Consider the following 22943-nt stretch of genomic DNA (forward strand, 5'->3'; position numbering starts at 1 on the left):
GGGCGGTAGCGCAGCGGGTTAAGCGCAGGTGGCGCAAAGCGCAGGGACCGGCGTAAGGATCCCGGTTCGAGCCCCCGGCTCCCCACCTGCAGGGGAGTGGCTTCACAGGCAGGTGTCTGTCTTTCTCTCCCCCTCTCTGTCTTCCCCTCCTCTCTCCATTTCTCTCTGTCCTATCCAACTACAACGACATCAATAACAACAATAACCACAACAATAAAACAACAAGGGCAACAAAGGGAAAATAAATATTAAAAAAAAAGTTAACCCTTGCTTGTCTCAGGAGCACTGAGCGGTGAGCAAGGTCCTGCGGGGCTCTCCCTGGAGTCAGGGGCGGGGCTGTTGGAGGGGCGGGGTCTTCGGAGGGGCTGGTGGGCGGGGCCTGAGGGCCGACGAGGGTGGAGGGAGCCGCCTGGAGGCGGAAGCCGTAAACCCGAGTCTCATGACGTGATTGGTGTATGGCAAGGGGCGTAGCTCACCGGCGTGGTGGGAATGATTGGCTTCTGGCGAGGGCGTGGCCTCAGGCGGCTCGGATCCGGGGAGTGATTGGCTCTTGGGGCCAGGGGCGGGGCCGGCGCAAACCCACGGCCTAAGGTCGGGTCCCAGGTCGTCCGTGGGAGGCAGTGAGACCTCCCAGCGTGATGTCCTTCTGCAGTTTCTTCGGGGGCGAGGTCTTCCAGAACCATTTTGAGCCGGGTACGGCCTGTGGCCTTCCGGGAGGGCTGGGGGCAAGGCGGCATTTGGGGGTGGGGGAGTTCGGAGCTCCAGAAATGGGAGGCGAGGGGCAGATCGGGGTCACAGAGTTGGGGTGCTCTTGGGGCCATGAGGGTGGGGGGTGCCGCAGACATCCCTCCAGGGGGACGAGCCTGCGGTGTGAGACTGGCATCTGGGGTCAAAGTGCAGGGGTCAGGGGCACCGGTGGGCAGGGTCACTGTCGAGGTGGGGACAGGCTGGCTAGAGGAGCTTGCGACACCCCAGAGGTTAGCCCCGTCCTTCCTCCCCGGGTTCCTGGGACCGCAGGGGAAGTTGGCACAGGATGTCCTGCTAGGCTTGGCTGGGCAGCTCTGCCCTCGCCCCCGCCTCCAGGGCCTTAGGGTTGTATAACGAGGGTGCTTCATGCCGCAGTTTGACCCGGCAGCCTGGGCAGCTCTGAGGCTGGCCGCCTCCAGCCCGAAAGCTTTGAGAGGCCCAGGCGGGCAAGGCTGGTGACTGTGGACTAATTTGGTAAAAACATGCCCAGAGGCCCATCTAGGGACCCGCTCCCTGTGAAGGGATTTGCTGTGTGTGTGTGTGTGTGTGTGTGTTGGGGCGGGGGCAGGGTGGTGACACCAGCGGAAACACGGGTGCACCTGAGATGCTGGTGGTCCCAGGTGCTGACTCCCAGCAGCCACTGCTTCTTCCCCTCTGCCCCCTCCTCAGGTTGCTGGTAGGGCCATGTAGGTCAGAGTCCAGAAGAGCCTGTTCCCCGGATGGCAAGTCCAGGCTGTATACTTTGAAATATTTTATTTATTTATTTATTTATTTATTTATTATTGGATAGAAACAAAGAAATTGAGAAGGGAGGGGGAATAGAGAGGGAACGAGACAGAGAAACACCTGCATCCCGGCTTCACCACTTGCAAAGCTTTCCCCCTGCAGGTGGGGACTGCTGGCTTGAACCTGGGTCCTTGTGCCCTGTAATGTGTGTGCTTAACCAGGTGAGCCACCACCTGGCCCCCCACCCCCAGGCTGCACTTTGCAGCACCTGTGATCTTTGGGGAACAGGATCTCCACCCTGGCTCTGTCTTCTTGGGCTGTTCTCATCAAGTGAGCAGCAGAATGGCATCATGGGAAGGCAGGGCTCACAGAGCTCCATAGTAGGGCATGCAGATAGGGACTAACTGGGTACTGCTTGCCCAGCCTCAGTTTCCCCCTCTGTGATCTGGAGAACCCCTATGGGGGAGGGTGAGGAGTGTCAGGGACAACAGTGGTGACTTGGGCCTGGCCCAGGACACGGTAGTGTCTCTTCACTCAGCCAGGGCAGGCCTGAGGGTGGGAGGTGGGGACATGGGAGCACAGCCCAGCTTGAGCGTGGGGACCGCTCCAGCTTTCTTGGGTGGGGGACAGGGTCTTAAAGCCCTTCCGCCTGGCCCCTTTCCCTGCCCTAGGTGACTACGTGTGCGCCAAGTGTGGCTATGAGCTCTTCTCCAGCCGCTCCAAGTATGCACACTCGTCCCCATGGCCGGCCTTCACTGAGACCATCCACGCCGACAGCGTGGCCAAGCGGCCAGAGCACAATAGGCCTGAGGCCTTAAAGGTGGCAGCACTGCTGGGCTGGGCAGGGGGCTGGGATGGGAGGCTGGTAGCTCTGTGGGGGCTTAGGATCTGCTCCAGGCCTCTGACCTCAGCCAGGGGAGCTGCCACCCCAGACTGGAGGGAGGGCTGGGAGGACAGGGTGGGGTGATGGGCAGCTCCCAGGAAGGCTAATTGTGCCTGCACATGTTCTGAGAAGCTCCCCCGCTGGTGGCAGGAGGGACAGTGCCCAGGCCCCAAGCTCACGGACTGCTGGGCTCTCCCAGGTGTCCTGTGGCCGGTGTGGCAATGGACTGGGCCATGAGTTCCTGAATGACGGCCCCAAGAGGGGACAGTCCCGCTTCTGAATCTTTAGCAGCTCACTCAAGTTCATCCCCAGAGGTAAGCCCACACCTAGCCTGAAGACGCCTGGCCCCAGAGCCCCATGGGGGTGGTGGGGGCCCTGCGTGCCTGTGGGATGGATACCCAGACGGTGTGATGTGTCCTTCTGACAAAAGATTCACTGGGTGCTGGGAGACAGCTCAGCTGGTAGAGAGCCCCCTTTGTCATGCTCTAGGACCTGGGTTTGAGACCCCATTACCACACGGGAGCACCTTGCTTGACACATAGTGAAGCAATGCCGTGGTCTCGCTTCTTTCTCTCTCTAGCCCATTTCCTCTTTTTCACCTTAGGGGTGTGGAGTCTACTGAAGAGGTGAAATCATGTAGGCATGGAGCCCCGGGCAAAACACTGGTGGAAAAAAATAATGTGTTAATTCTCATCAGAGAGAAAAAGAGATACAGACAGAGAGAGAGAGCAGGGCGCTGCTCAGCTTTGGCTTATGGTGGTGCCAGGGCTTGAACCCGGGACCTCTGGGGCCCCAGGCATGTAAATCTGGTACATGACCTCTGTGCTGGTGCCACAGCTCTCTTTGTTCCTTTGTCATTTTCCATCATGCAGATCTTGGGGGGAAGGAGTGAACAAGACTCCCCCACACTGGGCACTGGAGCCTTCTTGCTCCCCTTGGCTGGAAGGGCTGTGGGTGGACTAGGTTGGGGATTCATTTAGAAGGGGGTTGGTTTTCTCTCCCCCCCTCCTTTCTTTCAGGCCAAGAAACTTCTGCTGCCCAGAGGAAGTAGGCTGGACCCCAGGTGACCCTGTGGGGGTACATCTTGCCACCCCACTTTGAATCAGAACCCAGACCTTCAGACAGGGAGGGGCTACAGAAATCAGGAAGCCCCCAAGTTGTTGGCTGTCAGCAGGCTGACCTCGGGAACCACAAACAGCATTTTCTGCTTTGGCCCTCAGCCCCTTGCCCCATGCTGCCTGCTTCCTGGAAGGGTCAGGACTGGGCTGGAGGCTCCCCTGTCCTCCTGAACACAGGGGGCTCAGGGCAGGCTCCAGGCCTAGGTTGGCTCTCGATGACCCTGTGCCCACCTTTTCTTCTCTCCTGCCTGTCTGTACCCCGTGTGAGACATGGTTCCAAGCTCTACCTTCTCCTGGGCCTGCCTGGCGTTCCTACAGCCACCGCATGACTCGCTCTGGCTAAACCCTGCCTGGCAGCCAGAGTGCCGAGAACCTGTGACTGGGAGCTGCCTGGCCTCTGTCTTGGGAGGAGCGGCCTGCCTGTTTCTCAGTCAGTGTGCAGTTTGCCTCACTGGGCTTGGGAAACAGGAAGTGAGGCCCTGTGGCCTTGGTCCCACCTTCAGGCCTGGGTGGGGCAACCCCTCCCTCAGGAGTCTTCTCTGGAATGGGCAGGGGAAACAAACATAAACACTCGAGGCCCCCATCTGCTGTCTGGGTGATTTCTTCTGTTTGGGGGCTGGGGATGAGACCCCAACTTCATACCTGGCAAGTAGCCTGGCTTTTACCCCAGGGTCCCGGCTCCTCCTCTGCCCTGGTTTCTTCCTGTTTGGGCCCTTCTGTGTCCCCAACTGGTCACCAGCTAGAGAGGAGCCTGATTCTGGGGCTGGCCTCGCTGCCTCGCCTGGCCTGGGAGCACTGTCAGCCCAGCCTGTGGCTGAGGGATGGGAGGGAGCAGAGGTGTTGTTTGCTGAGTCCTCTGGGCTCCGGGGCTGAGTCTCCACCCTCTGGGCAGGGGCTCATGCTCCTGGGAGGACCAACCAGAGGGTATTTCAGTGCCTCTGCCCACAGCTCTCCCTTCCCATCTGCCCCAGAGAGAAAGTGGCTCTGGGAAGGTAGAACCCAAAAGGCAGAATGCACTAGGGGAGCTGAGGGCCAGGGGACCTTGGACATTGCTCCCCCTGCCCCCTGTTCTCCGGGGCTCTGCTCCTGCCCAGAGGGGCCCGAGTGTGGACTTGGCTGAAGAGCAGACTGGCCTCACCCTCCCGCAGACCTCCGCCTCAGTCTAGCTGTGCCCCTGCGGCTGCCTGCCCAGCTCGGACCAGCAGGGGGCACTGAGAGTCTTGGCAGGTGTCTGGGTGGGTCTCTCCAGCACCATCAGCCTCGTGGGGTGATGTAGCTGGCTGTCCGCACCCCAGCCCTGCCCCGCACTCATCTGCACGTCCAGGTTAACAGGGTTGGGCTGGAGGTAGGGAGCTGGAGAGACCAGGTCGTGCCCCAGGATCCTGAGGTTCCCTCACAGGACGGCCACCTGCAGGTCTGTCTCAAGGTGAAGCTGTCTCCTGTGGGCACCTGTCCCCAGCCCTCCTGGGAGAGCCAGGGGCAGCAATCTGTCTGTGCTCTGCAGATACAGCTGGCAGCTGTGGGTGGGCCAGGCATCTTGGGCCAGAGATGGATGCAGGTGGAGAAGGCGGCTCCATGGGTGCATGCAGGTGAGGGAAAACTGGCCATGCTTGGGGCTCTGGGCCGTAGCTGGCCCTGTGGCCCTGGAGGGGGTACAGACCCCAGAACCTCCTGGCCTGAGACTTGTGGACAGGGCAGGCAAGTGGGAGGGTGCGCCCTTGGTCACTGCCAAGGCAGGTATTGTGCCCCTACTCCCAGATGAGGACTGGCAAGGGAACCCCCATGACGCCTGTTCTGCACCGATCTGTCCAGTTAAGATCCACCCTCCCATGTGCGCTGGGACTGTGCACAGGACGGCCGGCAGGGGGCGCGCGCTCCCTGTGCTGCCCGGGCCATGGGCTCCGTCTGGCAGTTCCAGAACTCGCCGCCCCCAGGTCACAGCGACAGTTGCGCCAGATCTGGGGAAGCAGGACCCCGGCACCACCATCTCCGCCCCTGCCCTGCCCTGACCGCCGGTGGAGCCCCGGGGGCCAGAGGCACAGGGCGGGCCGGCCAGCGCCTCCCACAGACGCACGGCCCCAGCGCCCCTGGGCCCCTGGGACTTAGCCCAGGTCATGCCACCTCCACCCCCGGCTGGGCCTGGTGGTGCAGGGGTGGGGGTCGGGCCCTGCCTGGAGCCCCTCCCAGTTTGGTGGCTCTTTGAGGCCTTAGTCTTGGCTGCCCCACTCCACCCCCAAGCAGACTCTGGCGTGTTGGGGGGGCGGGGGGGTCGGGACAAGGGTGGAGATATTGTCTTCTGTGTGTGAGGGTGTGGGGCTGATTTGGGGTCCTTTTTGTGCATGGAGGTGGGGAGGACTCGGTCTCCATTTTCCCTGATCCAGGCTTCTCCTGGGGTCAAGTTGAACCCGAGCTGCTCCACGTATGTCTGTCTCTCCAGTCTCTGTAGGGGCAGGGGTGTGGAGACATGGAGCAGCCCTCCACCCTGGGAGTCTGGCTGGACTTCCCTGGGCCAGGGCAGGTGTGTGGGGACAGGCCTATTCCCAGCCTTCCACTCTGGTCGGCCCACAGCCCGAGACCCATGACTCTGCTCATGGCCACCTCCAGCCAGGGGACGCTTGGAGGCCAGGTACCCAGGGATCTTTCCCAACAGGCCGAAGAGCTTGGGGGAGGGGGGTGGGCGGAGTCCTGCTTCTGTGGGGACTCTGCTCCTTTTATTGTCATGTTTTTCTTTTTAGGTATTTAAATATTTATTTATTTTGTATAGGAACAGAAATTGAGAGGGAAGGGAGAGAGAGGCAGAGAGACACCTACAGCCCTGTCTCACCACTTGTGAATCTTTCTCCCTGCAGGTGGGGATCAGGACCTTGAACCCTGGTCCTTGTGCTCTGTAGTGTGTGTGCTTAAATTAACTAGGCGCTAGGCGCCACTACCTGGCCCTATTATCATGTTTTAAAGGTTCATTTATTGTAGCCACCAGGGTTATGGCTGGGACTCTGCCTGCACATATCCACTGCTTTTTTTTTTTTTTTTTTTTTGACAGAGGGCAAGAGAAGGAAAGGGAGAGAGACAGAGGAGGAGGAGGAGGAGGAGAGACATCTAGTACCCGCTGGTGGCCATCTCTTTGGGGCCATTCCCTCTCCAGGAGGGAATGCACGCTCTGTGCTGGGGAATCTGGAAACCCCAACAAACACAAATCAAGACCTCTGGCCCCTGTCGCCCGCTCCTCAGCCTCTGAGCAGGCGTGGGGACACTTGGACAGCCCTTCCGGGCTGGGGGTGCTGCTGAAGTGGGGGAGGGGGTGCTGGGCCCCAGAGAAGCAGCAGGTGCAGCTGGAGCTGCAGGGCGAGTACCCGGCCGCCAGACCCCGAGACAAACTCCCCCCTGCGTGCTCGGACAGGCTGCTCCCTCGGCCCACGGACCGCCTGCTGCGGCGGGTAGGGGCAGGCCCAGCGACAGAGGCCTGGGGTCTTCACCCTGGGGGTTCCAGACAGGGCCACCGGGGTGGGAGTGCTGGAAACTTGTGTAGGAGTTGAGGACCGTACTCCCAACCCCGCCTCCCCCAGTGGCCCCCGCAACTCTGGGCCGCCGCCTCCAGGAAGCCATCCTGCCTGCGTGGGAGCCCAGGTGGTGGGGACAGGACAGAAAAGGCCAGCTCCGCTTCTCGGGGAAGTTGCAGGACCCAGGTTTGCCTCTGGGGTCCGAGCGAGGTCGGTCTTGGCTAGTCTCTCCGCCGCCAGGGCTGTCACCAGGCGTCCCCGAAGCCCCTCAGTTGGGCCGGGCCCGCGACTCGTGGGTAAGCAGGAGGGTCGGGGGGAGTCCTAGATGCGGGTCCCGGGCGGGAGGGGCGGCCTTGTCACCGCCGGCGCGGCCCGGGGTCTGGAGCCGGGGCCCGATGCCGGGTGTTTGGTGCGGCAGGTCTGGGTCCCCGCAGGGGCGGGCGGAGCGGGCCGTGGGCGGGGCGCCGGGAGGGGCGGGACCCACGGGCGGCGGGCTGGGCTCTGCACCCGGCGGAATGCGCGCCCCGCAGCCCCCGCAGCCCCTGCGCGGCGCTGCCCCATGGCAGGTAGCGACCGGCCCGGGGGCGATGGGTCTGGGGTCGCGGGGCCCGGGCGGGGGGCGGCGCTGCGGGCGCCCCGGGCGGCTGTGCTGCTGTGCGCGCTGGTGCTGGGCGCCTTCTGCCTGCGCGCCCTCCCCGGCAGCCGCCCGCCGCCCGCTCGTGCCCGCGCCCCCGCCCCCGCCCCGCCGCCGCTGCCCGAGCCGCCCGGGCCTCTGGGGGTCCGCGGGCCGGGGCGCCGCCGCTTCCCGCAGGCGCTCATCGTGGGCGTGAAGAAGGGGGGCACCCGCGCGCTGCTGGAGGCCCTGCGCTTGCACCCCGACGTCCGCGCGCTGGGCTCCGAGCCCCACTTTTTCGACAGGTGCTACGACCGCGGCCTCGCTTGGTACCGGTGAGCCTGGCGCACGCGGCCTCCCCGCACGGTGGCGGGGCCCTGGGGTCTCGGGGCACCCTGGGGTGCGGATGGGGGTGCGGGCGGCGGGGCCCCGACGGCGCGGTCGCTCTGCTGCGGAAAGGAGGGGTCTGCCGGGCCAGAATTTGCCCGAAAGGCGGGAAGCTTCCAGAAGCTGCCGCTACCCCTTTCTCTGCTGGGGGGGGGTCGCCTGCCCCGCTCGCTCCGGGTGCGGGTGCGGGGGAACCGGTCGTGGGGGGCGGCCCTGCTGAGTGGTTTCAAGTCTGTCCCCCTCTCTCCAGAGCAGCACATCTGTCCTCTGGCCACTCACCCCCGCGAAGCATCTAGCTTTTTAGAAAGTGTCCCCCCCCCAAGACCTCGGGCGGGAGAAGAAGGGCTCCCCAGCCTCCTTGGTCTAGAGAAGCAGTGGCTCGGTACCACCAGCTCCCATGACCCCGGGGCACTGTGTGGAATGTGGGGGACCCTGTCCTCGACAGAAAGCACTTGGGTGTGAGGCTTCCTGCCCTTGTGCCCAGGCCTGCCCTTACCCTAAGTCCTCCCCCCAGGCCTCCCCCCCCCCCCCACACACACAGGAGAGCATGTCGCCCTCTCCCTGCCCCTCTCCCCAGCTCCTCAAGCTTGGGCCAAGGAGGAGGAGCCTGCCTGCTCAAGATGGCCTGGTGGGTTAGAGGGGCACAAACTCTGAGCTCCAGCTCCCCCAACATTGTGGCCCCTCCCCACATTGTACCCCATTTGCTCTTTCGCCTTTGCATGAAATCTATCACAGGGTGTGGGGTGGGAACAGGATGTCCTGGCTGCTGGGTTCTCAAGTCTGGCTGCATCTTGGGGTGTTGGGAAGTGGGAAGATGATGGGGAGCCAAGTCCACCCTTGAACCCTGGGGTCCTCTGAGCTCAGGAATGGCATCATCCCAATAACCTGCTAGGGTAGGGGAGGAAGGGAAGGAAGTGGGTGATCCCTGGCAACCTCCCCAACAAAGATTTGGGGGTTGGGTCCTGAGCTAGGGAAGACTGGAGGAGTTCTCAAAGATGCTGGCACTCCTGTGGGGCGAGGGTGGAGGCCAGGCGCTCAGCTTCAGAGAGGCTCTGGGTGGGAGGAGCTTAGGTTCCTAAGACTCTTCCCCCAACCTCTGCTTCAGTTTCCCCAGTGTCTGTTCTCTGCACCCAGGATGGGACACCCAGACAGTAGGGCTCAGTTCTGGACAAGCTGGGGGTGGGGAGAATATCAGAGGAGGGGAGGACCTCCCCACCCTCAGTTTCTGGGACACCTGGTTCCCCGGGTGCTGATCTGGCCTTTCTCCTGGATGGGCTGACTTTGAGCCACCCCCCCCCCCCCATCTCCCCCGTTAGGCTCATCTCCCCAGGTACCAGACTCAGCACTTTCCACCAGCCACCTTATCCTCACCACCTGCTGTTTGCTGGGTGCTGGGCTCACAGCATGCGCCAGGAGCAGGGGTGGGTCACAGAAAGGGGGCGGGGACAATCCTACTGGGTTCCTGGGGCAGGAACACAGGGAGCAGGGGGCTACACAGGGCCACCTGGCTTTCTGGGGGATTTGTCTGCCCGCAAGCCTGAGCGGAAGCTGCTCAGGGCTGGAGGTGCTGGAAGGCCAGTGGGGGTGGGGTGGGGTGGGAGCAGCTGGGAAATGCAGACCAGATGAGTGGCGGCTTGTCAAATGTTCCCAGTGTACAGGCAAAGTCTCCGCTTGCCTCCTCCCCATTTCCCCCTCTCCCTCCCCTGTGCAGGCTGGGGGGAACTAATTCACCTTGAAGTTCTTCATATATCAAAGTGGCCTGTAGAGGCTACACCCCTTCCATGCAGGGGTGGGGTGCCTGCTTTTGCTCTGACATCCTTGGGGCTTCCCTTGGACTCTATGCAGGCTTCCCTCCTCCAGACTAAAGGATGGAGGGGCCCTGAGAAGGAAGGGAGGGCTCAGAGGCCACTTGACTGTGGGGCAGACAGTGATGGAGGGCACCTTAGGCGGAGGAGGTGCTGGAGGCTTGCTTGCCTGCCCTCTGCCTGGCTTCCACCTGCCCTCCCTTTTTCCGGCTGTTTACTCAGCTGCCCCTGTGTGCCTGCCTCAGCCTGTGCCACCTGGCTGCAGGCTTAGGTCACCTGGGCCTTCCTGGGCCAGGTGTGCTGCGGGTCTGTTCCTAGGGTGGCGAGCTTCAGGCCCAGAGCCAGCAGGGGCTGTTGTCTGGGGGCTCCCAGGAAGTGAGGGTGGGGTGGGCAGAGGAGAACCTAGAAGGGCTACCTCCACAGCCCCACGGCCTTCACTCCCAGCCAGGTGTAGGAGGATGGAGGACGGGAGAGACTATGGTCTTGGGCCAGGCCATGCCCAGCCGCCTCACTTACTGTCCCCTGCTGGGCCAGGCTCTGAGGGTGGCACCACCATGTGACCCTGCTCAAGACAGTAAAACTAAAATCAAAGGGCGGGGGGGGGCATCTGGGAAGAAATGGGGGTGAGCACCCTGTGTGGGGGACACTTGTCTTAATTGATGGTCTCACATAGGAGACGCGGACAGTCACTTAATGAGAATGTGATGGTAATTACCGTGCAGGGGTGATGCTGGCAGAGCCAGATTGTGAGTGGCAAGTCCTGGCATCACGGGAATCTGGTCTAGGTCAAGGGTCACAGCCGGATGTGGTGACCCCTTACCGTGGCCAAGCTAGGTGAGCACCCTCACACCCTGTACTGTGATGTATTTATTAAGGAGAGAGAGAGAGAGAGGTTCAGGAGGCAGCATCATGGTTCAAGAGACTCTCCTGCCTGAGGCTCTGAGGTCCCAGGTTTAAGCCTCAGCACCACCATCAGCCAGAGCTGAGCAGGGCTCTGGTCTCTAGTTAAAGTAAATAAATAGGGGTGGGGTGGTGGCACATGTAACAATGTACAAGGATCCTAGTTCAAGCCTCCAGTCCCCACCAACAGGGGGAAACTTCAAAAGTGCTGAATCAGTGCTGGCAGGTGTCTCTGCCTCCCCCTTCTGTCTCTATGTAAATAGGTAAATTAATTAATTAATAAAGTAAATAAATAATTTATTTATTCCCTTTTGTTGTCATTGTTTTATTGTTGTAGTTATCCTTGGATAGGAGAGAGAAATGGAGAGAGGAGGGGAAGACAGAGAGGGGGAGAGAAACACACCTGCAGACCTGCTTCACCGCCTGTGAAGCAATTCCCCTGAAGGTAGGAAGCTGGGACTTGACCGAGATCCCAGGTCCTTGCGCCTCACTCCACCTACGCCTAACCCGCTGCGCTACGGCCCGACTCCCTTAATAAATATATATTTTAAAGGAGGTGGGGAGAGAGAACCAGAGCACGGAGTTCTGGTCTGCCCACTGGGCCCCTGGCACAAGCAAGCCTGGCGCTCGCTAGTTGCTGTGTGGCCTAAGTACTTAACCCCCTCCCCCCAGGACGTGGGTGGGACCTCTAAATTCTCTTTGAAGGGCACAGACAATCCTCCAAAGGCGACAAGGTCCCCTCTGCTGTCAGCACCGGTGTTTGAACCACTATTACAGTGAATAGTGGCCTGTGCGGTTTAGCTACTCTGGACGCTTGCTTGCAAGTCCCGTGCTGGGGCTGGACTCCCTGGACTCAGCCGCCTCTGGTGCGTAGGGGTGCGGGCCTGCAGGGCGGGGCCTGGGGGCTCTCCGCTCACACTCCTCCCCACCCCCTTCCCCAGGAGCCTGATGCCGCGCACCCTGGACGGGCAGGTCACCCTGGAGAAGACGCCCAGCTACTTCGTGACCCGCGAGGCGCCCAGGCGCATCCACTCCATGTCCCCCAACACAAAGCTGATCGTGGTGGTGCGCAACCCGGTGACCCGCGCCATCTCCGACTACGCGCAGACCCTGTCCAAGACGCCCGGGCTGCCCAGCTTCGGCGCGCTGGCCTTCGGGCGGGGCCGCGGCGCGGTGGACACGGCCTGGAGCGCGGTGCGCATCGGCTTGTACGCGTTGCACCTGGCGCGCTGGCTGCGGGTCTTCCCGCTGTCCCGCTTCCTCTTCGTCAGCGGCGAGCGGCTGGTCAGCGACCCGGCCGGGGAGGTGGGCCGCGTGCAGGACTTCCTGGGCCTGCGGCGCGTGGTGACCGCCCAGCACTTCTACTTCAACGCCACCAAGGGCTTCCCCTGCCTCCGCAAGGCGCGGGGCGGAGGCCGGGCCCGCTGCCTCGGCCAGTCCAAGGGCCGGCCGCACCCCCGGGTGCCCGCCGCGGTGGTGCAGCGCCTGCGGGACTTCTACCGGCCCTTCAACCGCAGGTTCTACCGGATGACCGGCCAGGACTTCGGCTGGGACTGACCGATGTCTGTGCGGGCCAGAGCCGGGGGGAGGGCGGGAAAATAAAGTCCGCTGCTGGGCTCTGCTGGTGATCTTGAGGGGTGGGGGAGCGCCGGCCAGGGAGTGCCACTGGCGGGGTCCCCAAGCCCCAGTCGCAGAGCCCAAGCGGGGACTCCTGGGTCTGGGGGTGGGGGGCAAGCTGGGAGGGGCTAGGAAACGGAGACCCGGGTGGCCCTCCTTTGGGGCGCGGGTCTCACTCTGAGGGCTGCGCCCCTGACCTCAGCTGTCAGCCTCCCAGAGCCGCGTGGACTCTCCTGCAGACCTGGTGCGTCTGCTGCGGAGGAGGGGAGGAGGGGAGGAGGGGAGGAGGGTGGGGCCCAGAATGAACCGCCCCTCTGGGCCTACAAGACACGCCCACACAGTGGGCCACGACCACAAGGCCGTATCCCTCTCAGCCAGGGAACACGCCCACAAAACCAGCCCACGCCCACCAGGCCCACCGGCCCCTAAGTCCTGGCTTCACAGCTGTGTTGTCACGTGACTCCTTCTGCCCCCAGGAGTGAATGTCCAGCTGCGGCCCAGCTGCCAGCGTCAGGCTGGGGTGCCCTGTCCACTGCGGGGTCCTGGTTATTGGGTCCTCACCCCACCAGGGTTCCAGGGCAGGTGACTCCAGCCTGTTTTTTTCTTTTTCTTTCTATTTATTTATTCCCTTTTGTTGCCATTGTTGTTTTCCTTGTCGTTGTAGGATGGGACAGAAAGATCAATGGAGAGAGGAGGGGAAGGCAGAGAAGGGGAGAGAAAGATAGACACCTGCAGACCTGCTTCACCGCCTGTGAAGCGACTCCCCTGCAGGTGGGGAGCCGGGCATCCTTACTCCATCCAGTTCTTGTGCTTTGGGCCATGTGCATTCAACCCGCTGCGCTACCCGTTTTTTTTTTTTTCTTTTATTATCGTTATTCATTTATTGGATAAAGGACCAGAGGGCAGGGGGTGATAGAGAAGGGAGAGAGACAGAGAGCCACCTGCCACACTGCTTCACCACTCACAAAGCTTTCCCCATGCAAGTGGGGACCAGGTGTTTGAACCCAAGTCCTTGCGCATTACAACATGTGCACCCAATCAGGTGTGCCACCATCCAGTCCCAGCCTGGGTTTCTTATCTTTTTGTTTGTTTGTTTGTTTATCAGAGCACTGCTCAGCTCTGGCTTATGGTGGTGCAGGGCACTGAACCTGGGACTTTGGAACCTCAGGCATAAGAGTCTCTTGGGCTTCTTGTTGGACATCTCCCCAGTGTCAAGGCCCACTGTGAGCTGGGGCCCCTGCAGTTGCCTGACCAGTGTCTATCCCATGGGCCTGATGGTCAGCTGGCATCAGACGTCCCCTGCCCAGATAAAGCTCAGAGATGTGAGAGTCCACCCCTGAGCCCCTAGTTCCAGCCCAGAGAACACTACCTCCGGAGTGACCATAAGAGGCCAGCACTGTCACTAGGCCCTGCTGATGGTTTGCGGAGACTGGTGGACACATGGTGGCAGCTGAGGCAGGTGCTCGAACACCCTCCCCAGCTCCTAAACTCCACCTTGGATGGGCAGGAGGGCTAGCCAGGCTGCAGAACCCCCACTGGGGCGCTGACAGCCCCTCCCCGTCTTCAGTGAGACCTTTGCTGCCCAGGGCTATCGCCAAACAAGCCAGATCCATGGTTCTGACATGCTCCCCTGCCCCCACTGCTGGAGAGCGAGGGCCAGATGCCTGACCAGGCCGTGGCCCCAGCCTGTGGTCCTCTGACCACCCTCTACACTTGCCCAGCCTCTGCAAAGTTGCCCCTCTGTGTTCTTCTTGCCACTCAGCCATGCGTGCACTCCTGGCTCTGTTAGGTCCTCACACTTCCCCCTTCCCCTTCTAGAAGCTTCCTGTGTGCAGCACTGTGGGACCCCTGGTGTGCCATGTTTGGGGTCCAGGCTGGCTCAGAAGGCAGCACAGGGAGCAGCTGGCCTCTATGTGCCCCTCTAGGATGGCCTGCCTGCCCACATCCAGCACCAGATGCCCAGCTGGCACACAACACATGGAGGGCAGATGTGGGGTTCTCCCTGCCTGGCTGTGGGGGCAGGGCTCTGCAGGATAGTCAGCAGCCATTAGTTAAAGTCCCCAGATTGCCTCTCCTGCTGCCCTGTGGGTTTCCCATGTTGGAATGTACCAGACAGGGCACACAGACAGTGCCTACTCTGTTATGCTCTTCCTGCTCCTCCCAGTGGAGGAGAAAGGGCCAGGAACCCTCACTCCACCCTTGACCCCAGACTGAGGTGGGGTCCTCAGGCCCAGGAGGCCAGGAAGGGAGTGGGAGAGGCCTAGGGAGGTTACTGCTTCCAGCTTGGGGGTCCCCTTGTCCCAGGTTTCCTGGACACCATGGGCTGGGGCACTGGGACCTCAACAGTCAGTCTCTGCCCAAGTGGCGCCCCAGAGAGCAGAGCAGGGTGTGGGGGTGCATAGTGAATTTCACCCATGGGCCCTAGAGTCCCTTCCTGTGTCCTGGAGACAGCCCTGGAGTTCCCCACAAGGCCACAAAGTTTCTGTCTCTGTCTCCTTTCTGGCTCCTGCCCTCTCTCTGGCACTCAGGGGCTTCTCCTCCAAGGCCTGATTCTTTGCTCTGAGCCCCAGACAGGCCCTGCCCCCAGGCAGCCTGAGAGCACAAAGCTAAGGACACAAGAGCCAAAAGGTGGGAGGGATTAGGAGGGGAGGGAGGGGATCTGAAGGAGCCTGGGCAGCAGTGGCCTGGGATGCAGGGCTGTGGCCATGAATAGCCCTTGAATTAAAGATGGATGTGTAAACGCAACCTGGCACACCGGTGTTCACAGCAGCACTGTTCACAGGAGGCACAAGGGGGAAACAGCCCAGGTGTCCATCAAGGATACATAGATAAGTAAAACACATCATAGCCACACAATGGAGTATTGCTCAGCTATGAAAAGGAACAAGGCTCCCCTACATGCTGCAGTACCAGCCTGGAGCTGGCACACTGCGTGTCTGATTCTGTTTCTTCTACTTTTTAAAAAGATATTTTGTGGGGGTTGGGCGGTGGCGCAGTGGGTCAAGCGCACGTGGCGCAAAGCGCAAGGACCGGCATAAGGATCCCAGTTCGAGCCCCTGGCTCCCCACCTGTAGGGGAGTCACTTCACAGGTGGTGAAGCAGGTCTGCAGGTGTCTGTCTTTCTCTCCCCCTCTCTGTCTTCCCCTCCTCTCTCCATTTCTCTCTGTTCTATCCAACAATGAACAACATCAACAATGGTAATAATAATAACCACAACGAGGCTACAACAACAAGGGCAACAAAAGGGGGAAAAATGGCCTCCAGGAGTGGTGGATTCATGGTGCAGGCACCAAGCCCAGCAATAAACCTAGAGGAAAAAAAAAGATATTTATTAATGAGAGGGATAGGAGGAGAGAAAGAGAAAGAACCAGACATCACTCTGGTACATGTGTTGCCAAGGATCGAACTCAGGACCTTCCACTTGTGAGTCCAGTGCTTTATCCCTATGCCACCTCCTGGACCACTCTGATTCTATTTCCATGAAGGTCCAGAACAGATAAAACCCAGACACACATAGGCGCTTATGAGGGGCTGGGGGCCTGGGAGTGAGTGCTGGTGGGGACAGGTTTCTTTGGGGCACATGATGTTCTGGAATTAGATGGAGGCGTCGGTTACACAGCACCATGACTATGTCCCACTTCACTGAGCTGGTCACTTTGGATTGGTGCCCTTTGTTAGTGTGCATCTGAAGTTGGAGGTAGGGACTAGGTGACAGTTCACCCCTTCCATGCAGAGGCTGGACTCACCACTCTGGACTCCTGCACTGCAGACAGAGAGACTCCCAGGAAACTGGGAGCTGCAGCCTTCTCCTCCCTTTGGGCCAAGAGCTGCTCTGCTAAACCCTCTCCTTCTTGAACCTTGGGCAGCTCCCCACACCAGGCATTCGTCCCCCGATGTGAACTGTGCTCTAGAAGCAACATCCTGGGAGCCAGGCTTCTGGGGACTTGGGTTAGGCACTGGTCTGCGTCCAGGGAACGGTGCTCCGATAGTGAGGCCCACAGGGGAGTCTTTCCATAGTCTTTCCATAGTCTTTCCAGAGGGGGCACAGGAAGGACCTCACCCCCTAAAGCCAAGGGGACCTTCATGTGCATGCAGCTGCTGGCCCTCCACCCTGTCCTGCTCCCCAAGGGTTTAGGGATAACAGGGCTCCTTGCAGTGACTCCTCTTCAAAGCCGGGGACCTCAGACACTGGGCCAGGCACCCTTCTTTGCTGCCAAGCAGCCCCGCCACCCGCCAAGGAATTCCTTTCATGCCGCTAATCGGAGCCACATTGCAGGAGCTTTGTCTGCAGGAGCCGCAGGAAAACGGTCAGTCAAGCAAGACGGTTCCTGTGAGACTGACTCCCAGGGTCGGCACTAGGAGGGCAGAGCTGCAGATGAGCTGGGGACGGCGGGGCTGTGCCTGGCTCCCCGCAGCCCTTGGGAGGGGCAGGTCAGATTCTATCCAGCCTTTCTGCGTATCTGATGGGAGCAATCTGGAGAGCCTATAAGCACCGCGCCCCGAGGAGATGGGTGGCTGTGTTAGGGACTGCTTTGTCAACCACAGGATCTTGGGAGAAGCATCTGGAAACTGTCTGCCCCTGGTCACATAGTCTGGACTCTGCTTGGGCAGCAGGGGAGCCCCTCCTGCCAGGAGTGTGGGCTGGGGCTGCTCATCCTGTGGGGTGCAACATAGGGAGACACAACAGACAAGAGAGAGCCTCTCAGGGTGCAGGGCACAGCCAGGGCTCCAGGGTGGCCAGGAGTCCATTAGAGGTTCTCTGTTTCCCCTGGGGAGTTCACAATCCACCCAGAGAGAGCCAGAATGCAGGGAAATAGAATGGGAGTGAGTAGATAGCATAATGGTTATGCAAAGAGACTCTCATGCCCGAGGCTCCAAGGTCCCAGGTTCAATTCTCGGCACCATAAACCAGAGTTGAACAGTGCTCTAGAAAAACAAAAAACAAAAAACAGAGAAGAGGTGGAAGGAGGGGAAGGAGATGGAGCTTCCCTTCCCCGCCCATCTCTGCTGGGCAGATCCTGAAGTGTGCTTCAAGGAGTCCACCTGCGGCACGGCACCGAGACCAGCACGCACTCAGTCACTTCTGTCATGCTGATCCGCCAGCCAGCTAGGTCACCACCCCCACCCACAGGTGGGTAGCCCGAGAAGGGACAGTGCAGTGGGCAGAGGTCTTAGACGGCCCCCAGTATTGCAGTCCCAGATGCAGGCCCCTCAGGTGTGAGTTTGACAGTCATCACTCTTGAGACTGGCTGCTCACTGGCGTCTCAGCTGGCCCTGACCTTCTCAGTGGGCTTTCTCTTGAAGTAGTCTAGTTGCTCTTGTTTAAGTATTTTATTTTATTTTTTAAAGATTTTTTAATGCTTATTTATTTATTCCCTTTTGTTGCCATTGTTGTTTTATTGTTGTAGTTATTATTGACCCGGGGGCTCGAACTGGAATCCTTATGCCAGTCCTTGCACTTTGCACCACCTGCAGTTAACCCGCTGCACTACTGCCCGACTCCCTAGTATTTTCTTTTCTTTTTTTAAATATTTAAATATTTATTTATTTTCCCTTTTTTGTTGCCCTTTTATTTATTTATTTAAGAAAGGAGACATTAACAAAATCATAGGATAGGAGGGGTACAACTCCACACAATTCCCGCCACCCAATGTCCATATCCTATCCCCTCCCCAATAGCTTTCCCATTGTCTATCCATCTGGGAGCATGGACCCATGGTTATTGTGGGTTGCAGAAGGTGGAAAGTCTGGCTTCTGTAATTGCTTCCCCGCTGAACATGGGCATTGACTGGTCGATCCATACTCCCAGTCTGCCTCTCTCTTTCCCTTCTTCTTCTAGCGTTTGCCCTTCTTCTGTAGCCAGTCAACAGCGTCAGGTTGAGCCTGATGTAAAGTTTCGAGACCTCCTTTGAATCTGGAGAAGTGGCAGTCATTGACTATGTGGGTCATAGTCTGTAGCCGCAGGGGCAGTTTGGGTCGTCTCTGGCTCCCCAGCAATGGAACATAGTGGCGCACCGGCCATGGCCTAGCGATTGAGGAGGGCCCAATCATAACGTGCTAGGTCAAAGCCGGGTTGACGCTTGCAGGGGTCTGTAATGAGGTGTTTGTTCTTGACCTCAGCTGACTGCCAACTCTGTTTCCAAGAGTCTGGAACAGAGAAGTTCAGTGTAGGCGTAGGGGACCAGATTGGATGACAAGACTTGAGTGGGTGAAGTTCAGACTTTCCATGAGTTGTTGCCAGCGGGCTTGGCGTGCTGCATCCAGGGAGGCAATGAGATGGTCAGCCATATCTGGGTCGCATTCAGCATCAAGACAAGGTGTATAGTTAGCACATTAGCACGTCTCCCACGAGGAATAGCTTGGGAAGCTGCTTTGAAGATGGCTTGGCGGAAGCGTCTGTAGGAATCTTCAGAGGGGATAGAGTTAATTGGAATTGCAGGAATAGATTTGTTGGTAAGATCACTGAACAGACTCCAGTTTGCTTTCTGAAAGTTCCATCTTAGTTTCTCCGAGCACAGAATCAGTGCGAGCTGGAGACCAATGTGGATGATAGCTGGGCGGTGATGACTGTGCGGGAAGATCTTGAGAACTTGTCTTGTAGCGGGAAAGGCTTGGCTGTTGACTGTGCTAATCGAGCACAGGTCGGGTGACGAGTCTTTATTCCATCTAGCACTGTGCAAAGAGCCTGGCTGTTTGGGATCTTATAATAGAGAGAGGTCATTCGCTGAAGCCCAGTCGGCTAAGATAGAGCCGTCAGCACGAGTGGAGGAATATCCCCAGTATTGGTGATGACTATTAAAGTCTCCAACGTAAACGGCTGGGTGATTCGGGCTAGGCAGGACCTCATTATCCCATGAGGCACTGAGAGGCTTATATACGTTGATGAGCTGAATAGTTCCAATAGTAATGGAGTCGTAGAAGGTCGAAGAGGCCGTATGGTAAACGTCCGCAAGATACAATTTAGCATAGATGGCTCGGCCGTGTTTAGGATGGAGATTATAGCATATTAAATCGAATCCACTGATGGTGAATCGAGCAGCTTCATCGACTACTATATGTGTTTCTTGTAGGCAAATAACATCTGCCTGATGCTGTATCGCCAATTGACCAATAAGAACACGTTTGGCAAAGGACAGTCCCTCAACATTAAGTTGGAGGACTTGAAGAGCAGGACAAACAGCTTGAAAGCTGTCAGGAGCTGCTTGTTGCTGGCTTTGAAAGTGACTGGGATCCATGTGGATTCAGTCGGCTAGGAAGGATCATCAGTTTCCCCAATGAATGGGTACTCTCTTTCCCTAGTAGGGTGGGTCTCTGGGGAAGCGGAGCTCCAGGACACATTGGTGGGGTCTTCAGTCCAAGGAAGCCTGGCCGGCATCCTGATGGCATCTGGAACCTGGTGGCTGAAAAGAGAGTTAACATACAAAGCCAAACAAATTGTTGAAGAATCATGGACCCAAAGGTTGGAATAGTGGAGATGAAGTGTTGGGGGGTACTCACTGCAAACTCTAGTGTACTACTGCTTTCAGGTATATAATATATTTTGCCCTAGTTTGTGGATACGTGTGAACATATGCTCTATCTCACAGAACCTGGTCTATATCTAGGTTTTGGGACTGTGTTAGGAAGTGAACCACCTGGGATAGAATTAGAGAATACTATGAAAGAAAAGGTCTCACCCGAGTAATGAAGCTGAAGGGTTGTCATTCCACACCTGAAGTCTCTGGACACAGTCTGAGCTGAAGCATGTTGAGGTGGCACTCGTTGTGTTGATTAGTTTGCAATTGGCAGATGCAATATTATTTGATATGAATTGGGAGAAGCATGTGGGAAAGTGGGCCCTACCTTAAGGTTCCAGGATTGGGGGAAATATAGGCTCTATAGTGGAAGCAGGAGGTTCCTGCTGTCTTAGGGTTCAAGAAGACAATGGATAGTTATTGTTATCATCACATTTTTTGTTAATTGGGTTAACTTTGAAAAGTCCCTTTGTTAGGGTTTGCTGTCTAATAGCCAGTATTTTGTATATAGCTGTGCTGTTGCCCTTTTTTATTGTTGTAGTTATTATTGTTGTTGTTATTGATGTCATCATTGTTGGATAGGACAGAGAGAAATGGAGAGAGGAGGGGAAGACAGAGGGGGAGAGAAAGACAGACACCTGCAGACCTGCTTCACTGCTTGTGAAGCTACTCCTCTGCAGGTGGGGAGACGGGGGCTTGAACCGGGATCCTTATGCCAGTCCTTGCGCTTTGCGCCACCTGCACTTAACCCGCTGTGCTACCTCCCGACCCCCTATTTTTATTTTCTAATTTTGGCCTGCCCGTGTTCAATTTACCACACTACTGTAAGCCAGGGCTGAGCAGTACTCTGGTTAAAAAATAAAGAGACGAATTAGCACAGCGAGTTAAGCGCAAGGACCAGCGTAAGGATCCCAGTTCGGACCCCCAGCTCCCCACCTGCAGGGGAGTTGCTTCACAGGTGGTAAAGAAGGTCTGCAGGTGTCTGTCTTTCTCTTCCCCTCCTCTCTCCATTTCTTTCTGTCCTATCCAACAACAACGGCAGCAATAATAACTTCAACAATAAAACAACAAGGGCAAAAAAAGGGAATAAATAAATAAATATAAAAAAAATATAAAGAGAGTGGTCCAGGAGATGGCGCAGTGGCTAAGGCACTAGTCTCTCAAGCATGAGGTGCTGAGTTCAATCCCCGGCAGCACATGTACCAGAGTGATGTCTGGTTCTCGCTCCTCCTATCTTTCTCATTAAAAAATGGTTAAAATGTTTAAAAAATAAATAAATAGAATGGTCTGGGAGGTGGCACAGTGGCTAAGGCACTAAACTCTCAAGCATGAGGTCCTGAGTTCAATCCCTGGCAGCACATGTACCAGAGTGATATCTGGTTCTTTATCTCTCTCTCTCCTATCTTTCTTATTAATAATTAAATAAAATCTTAAAAAAAAAAAGAAAGAGAAAAGATGAGAGAGAGGGAGAGAGAGAGAGTCCTGTGCAGGAAACACCCCTCTCCAGCCCTGATGTTTGTTTTCAGCTTCTGAAGCTGCAACTCTTGAGGTCGGGCAGTAAGAGAGGAGACAGAGCCTCTGGTGGGGAGGCTGCAGGGCTGCCCCTCCCTCCCTCCCCTCACCCCTCCTGTGCTAGGACCTGCAGGAGCCTGCTCTCTGTTGTCAGGAACTAACCCCAGCCACAAGCCTGCACCCTGCAGTAACCACTGTGCCATTTCCCCGACCCAGCCCCTCTCCTAATACCATCACATGTGTGTGTGTGGGGGGGGAAGGGGAGGATTTCCACATAGGAATGGGGGCACTCAGCCCTTAATGGGCGTAGAAGGCAAGGACAGAAAAGTCTGGGGGAGACAGCCCTGTGATAGTGCGCAGGACTTGCACGTGAGAGGTCCCAGGTTCCTTCCCCAAGCACTAGAGACAGCCAGAGCTGAGTGGGGCTGCGGGGGAAGGACATCAAGAAGAGCTCTCCCCAACTCCACCTCTTACTGGACAAGTAACTATCACGTGGAGAGCAGCCCCTGGGGGCCCAGGAAGGGAACCCTAGGCTCAAAGACCTGCCACAGGTCTCAGCCAACTAGCAAGAAATCAGGGACCTCAGTCTTAGAAATGCAACTCTGGGGAGTCGGGCAGTAGTGCACTGGGTTAAGCGCAGGTGGCACAAAGCACAAGGACCAGTGTCCTGGCTCAAGCCCTCAGCTCCCCACCTACAGGGGAGCCATTTCACAAGCGGTGAAACAGTTCTGCAGGTGTCTATTTTTCTCTCCTTTTCTCTCTCCGTTTCTCTCTGTCCTATTCAACAACAATGGCATCAATAACAACAACAATAATAACTACAACAGTAAACTAGGGCAACAAAAGGGAATAAATAAATATTAGAAAAAAAAAGAAAAGCAACCCCCTGTGCGTGCGTGTGTGTGCGTGTGCATGTGTGCATGTGTGTGTGTGTGTGTGTGTGTGTGTGTGGCTAGTGGTCTTGTGGTGACCCCTGTGAGCAACTTATTGACTGCAACCTTGGAATCACTGCTGACTAGAGTGGTTGGGTTTGTGGGCATTTGTTACTCAGCCCAGAGAACAAATACAACAGGGCAAGCTAGCCCAGAAGAAAATTCTAGAAGAAGGGAGCAGGGACCAGACTAGGCTCATGCCACCCTACTGTCCAAGTAGGGTGGGTGCTGGTGTGTGTGTGAAGGGGGTGCCTCACAGTGAGTGACCCCGGAAGGAAGTCAGGGGTAAGTCCGGATAACCTGTCTGCAGGAGTGTTGGCTTCCCCAGGAGAAAGGACTCCAACAAAAGCAGCTTTTGAAAGACAAGGAAAAGGGGGAAGAAAGCAGAGCCCAGTGAGGGTCGCCTGCCCGCCCGGTTGTGGGGCCGACAGGAGAGCTCGAGTTTCACCCCTTTTCTCTCAGATCCTGCGTCTGTCTGCAGGTGAAAGGACCTCCAGGTCTGACAAAAAAAAAAGTCTAAAGCTGAGACGGGGAGGACTTGCCGTCAGTCTGGAGAGGGTGGAAGAGGGGCTGTAGTGTGTGTGTGGGTGTGGGTGTGTGTGTGTGTGTCTTACGAATACTGCTCTCGGACACTTACACAAGCTGCCCGTGACCTCCACATGCCACAAGATAGCTCTCTCCTTTTAATTCTT

The 22943-nt window shown here is 57.8% G+C and overlaps 3 protein-coding genes and 1 non-coding gene across 6 annotated transcripts in view; 3 read left to right on the forward strand and 1 right to left on the reverse strand.

Moving 5' to 3' along the window:
• The window catches only part of NOXO1 (NADPH oxidase organizer 1), a 62982-nt gene that overhangs the window by 35148 nt on the left and 4891 nt on the right, over window positions 1–22943 (forward strand). The window lies entirely within an intron of this gene.
• Window positions 535–12293, forward strand: MSRB1 (methionine sulfoxide reductase B1). 3 transcript variants are annotated; one of them, XM_060172627.1, is made up of 4 exons: window positions 535–693; window positions 2145–2293; window positions 2556–2670; window positions 11618–12293. In XM_060172627.1, exons 1-4 carry the CDS (start codon window positions 639–641, stop codon window positions 11623–11625), a joined length of 327 nt encoding a protein of 108 aa, XP_060028610.1. In that variant the 5' UTR covers window positions 535–638; the 3' UTR covers window positions 11626–12293. The 3 variants fall into 3 exon arrangements, with proteins under 3 accessions (XP_060028610.1, XP_007528148.2, XP_060028611.1); XM_007528086.3 differs by lacking the exon at window positions 11618–12293 and adding an exon at window positions 3376–4057; XM_060172628.1 differs by lacking the exon at window positions 11618–12293 and having other exon boundaries at window positions 2507–2644.
• Window positions 7274–12293, forward strand: HS3ST6 (heparan sulfate-glucosamine 3-sulfotransferase 6). The gene is made up of 2 exons (XM_060172626.1): window positions 7274–7919; window positions 11618–12293. Exons 1-2 carry the CDS (start codon window positions 7297–7299, stop codon window positions 12231–12233), a joined length of 1239 nt encoding a protein of 412 aa, XP_060028609.1. The 5' UTR covers window positions 7274–7296; the 3' UTR covers window positions 12234–12293.
• On the reverse strand, window positions 11352–11484 carry LOC132533257 (small nucleolar RNA SNORA68). The gene has a single exon (XR_009545152.1). It is a non-coding gene; the product is annotated as a small nucleolar RNA SNORA68 (small nucleolar RNA).

Source organism: Erinaceus europaeus, chromosome 15 (genome assembly GCF_950295315.1).
Source record: "Erinaceus europaeus chromosome 15, mEriEur2.1, whole genome shotgun sequence".
Lineage (NCBI taxonomy): Eukaryota > Metazoa > Chordata > Mammalia > Eulipotyphla > Erinaceidae > Erinaceus > Erinaceus europaeus.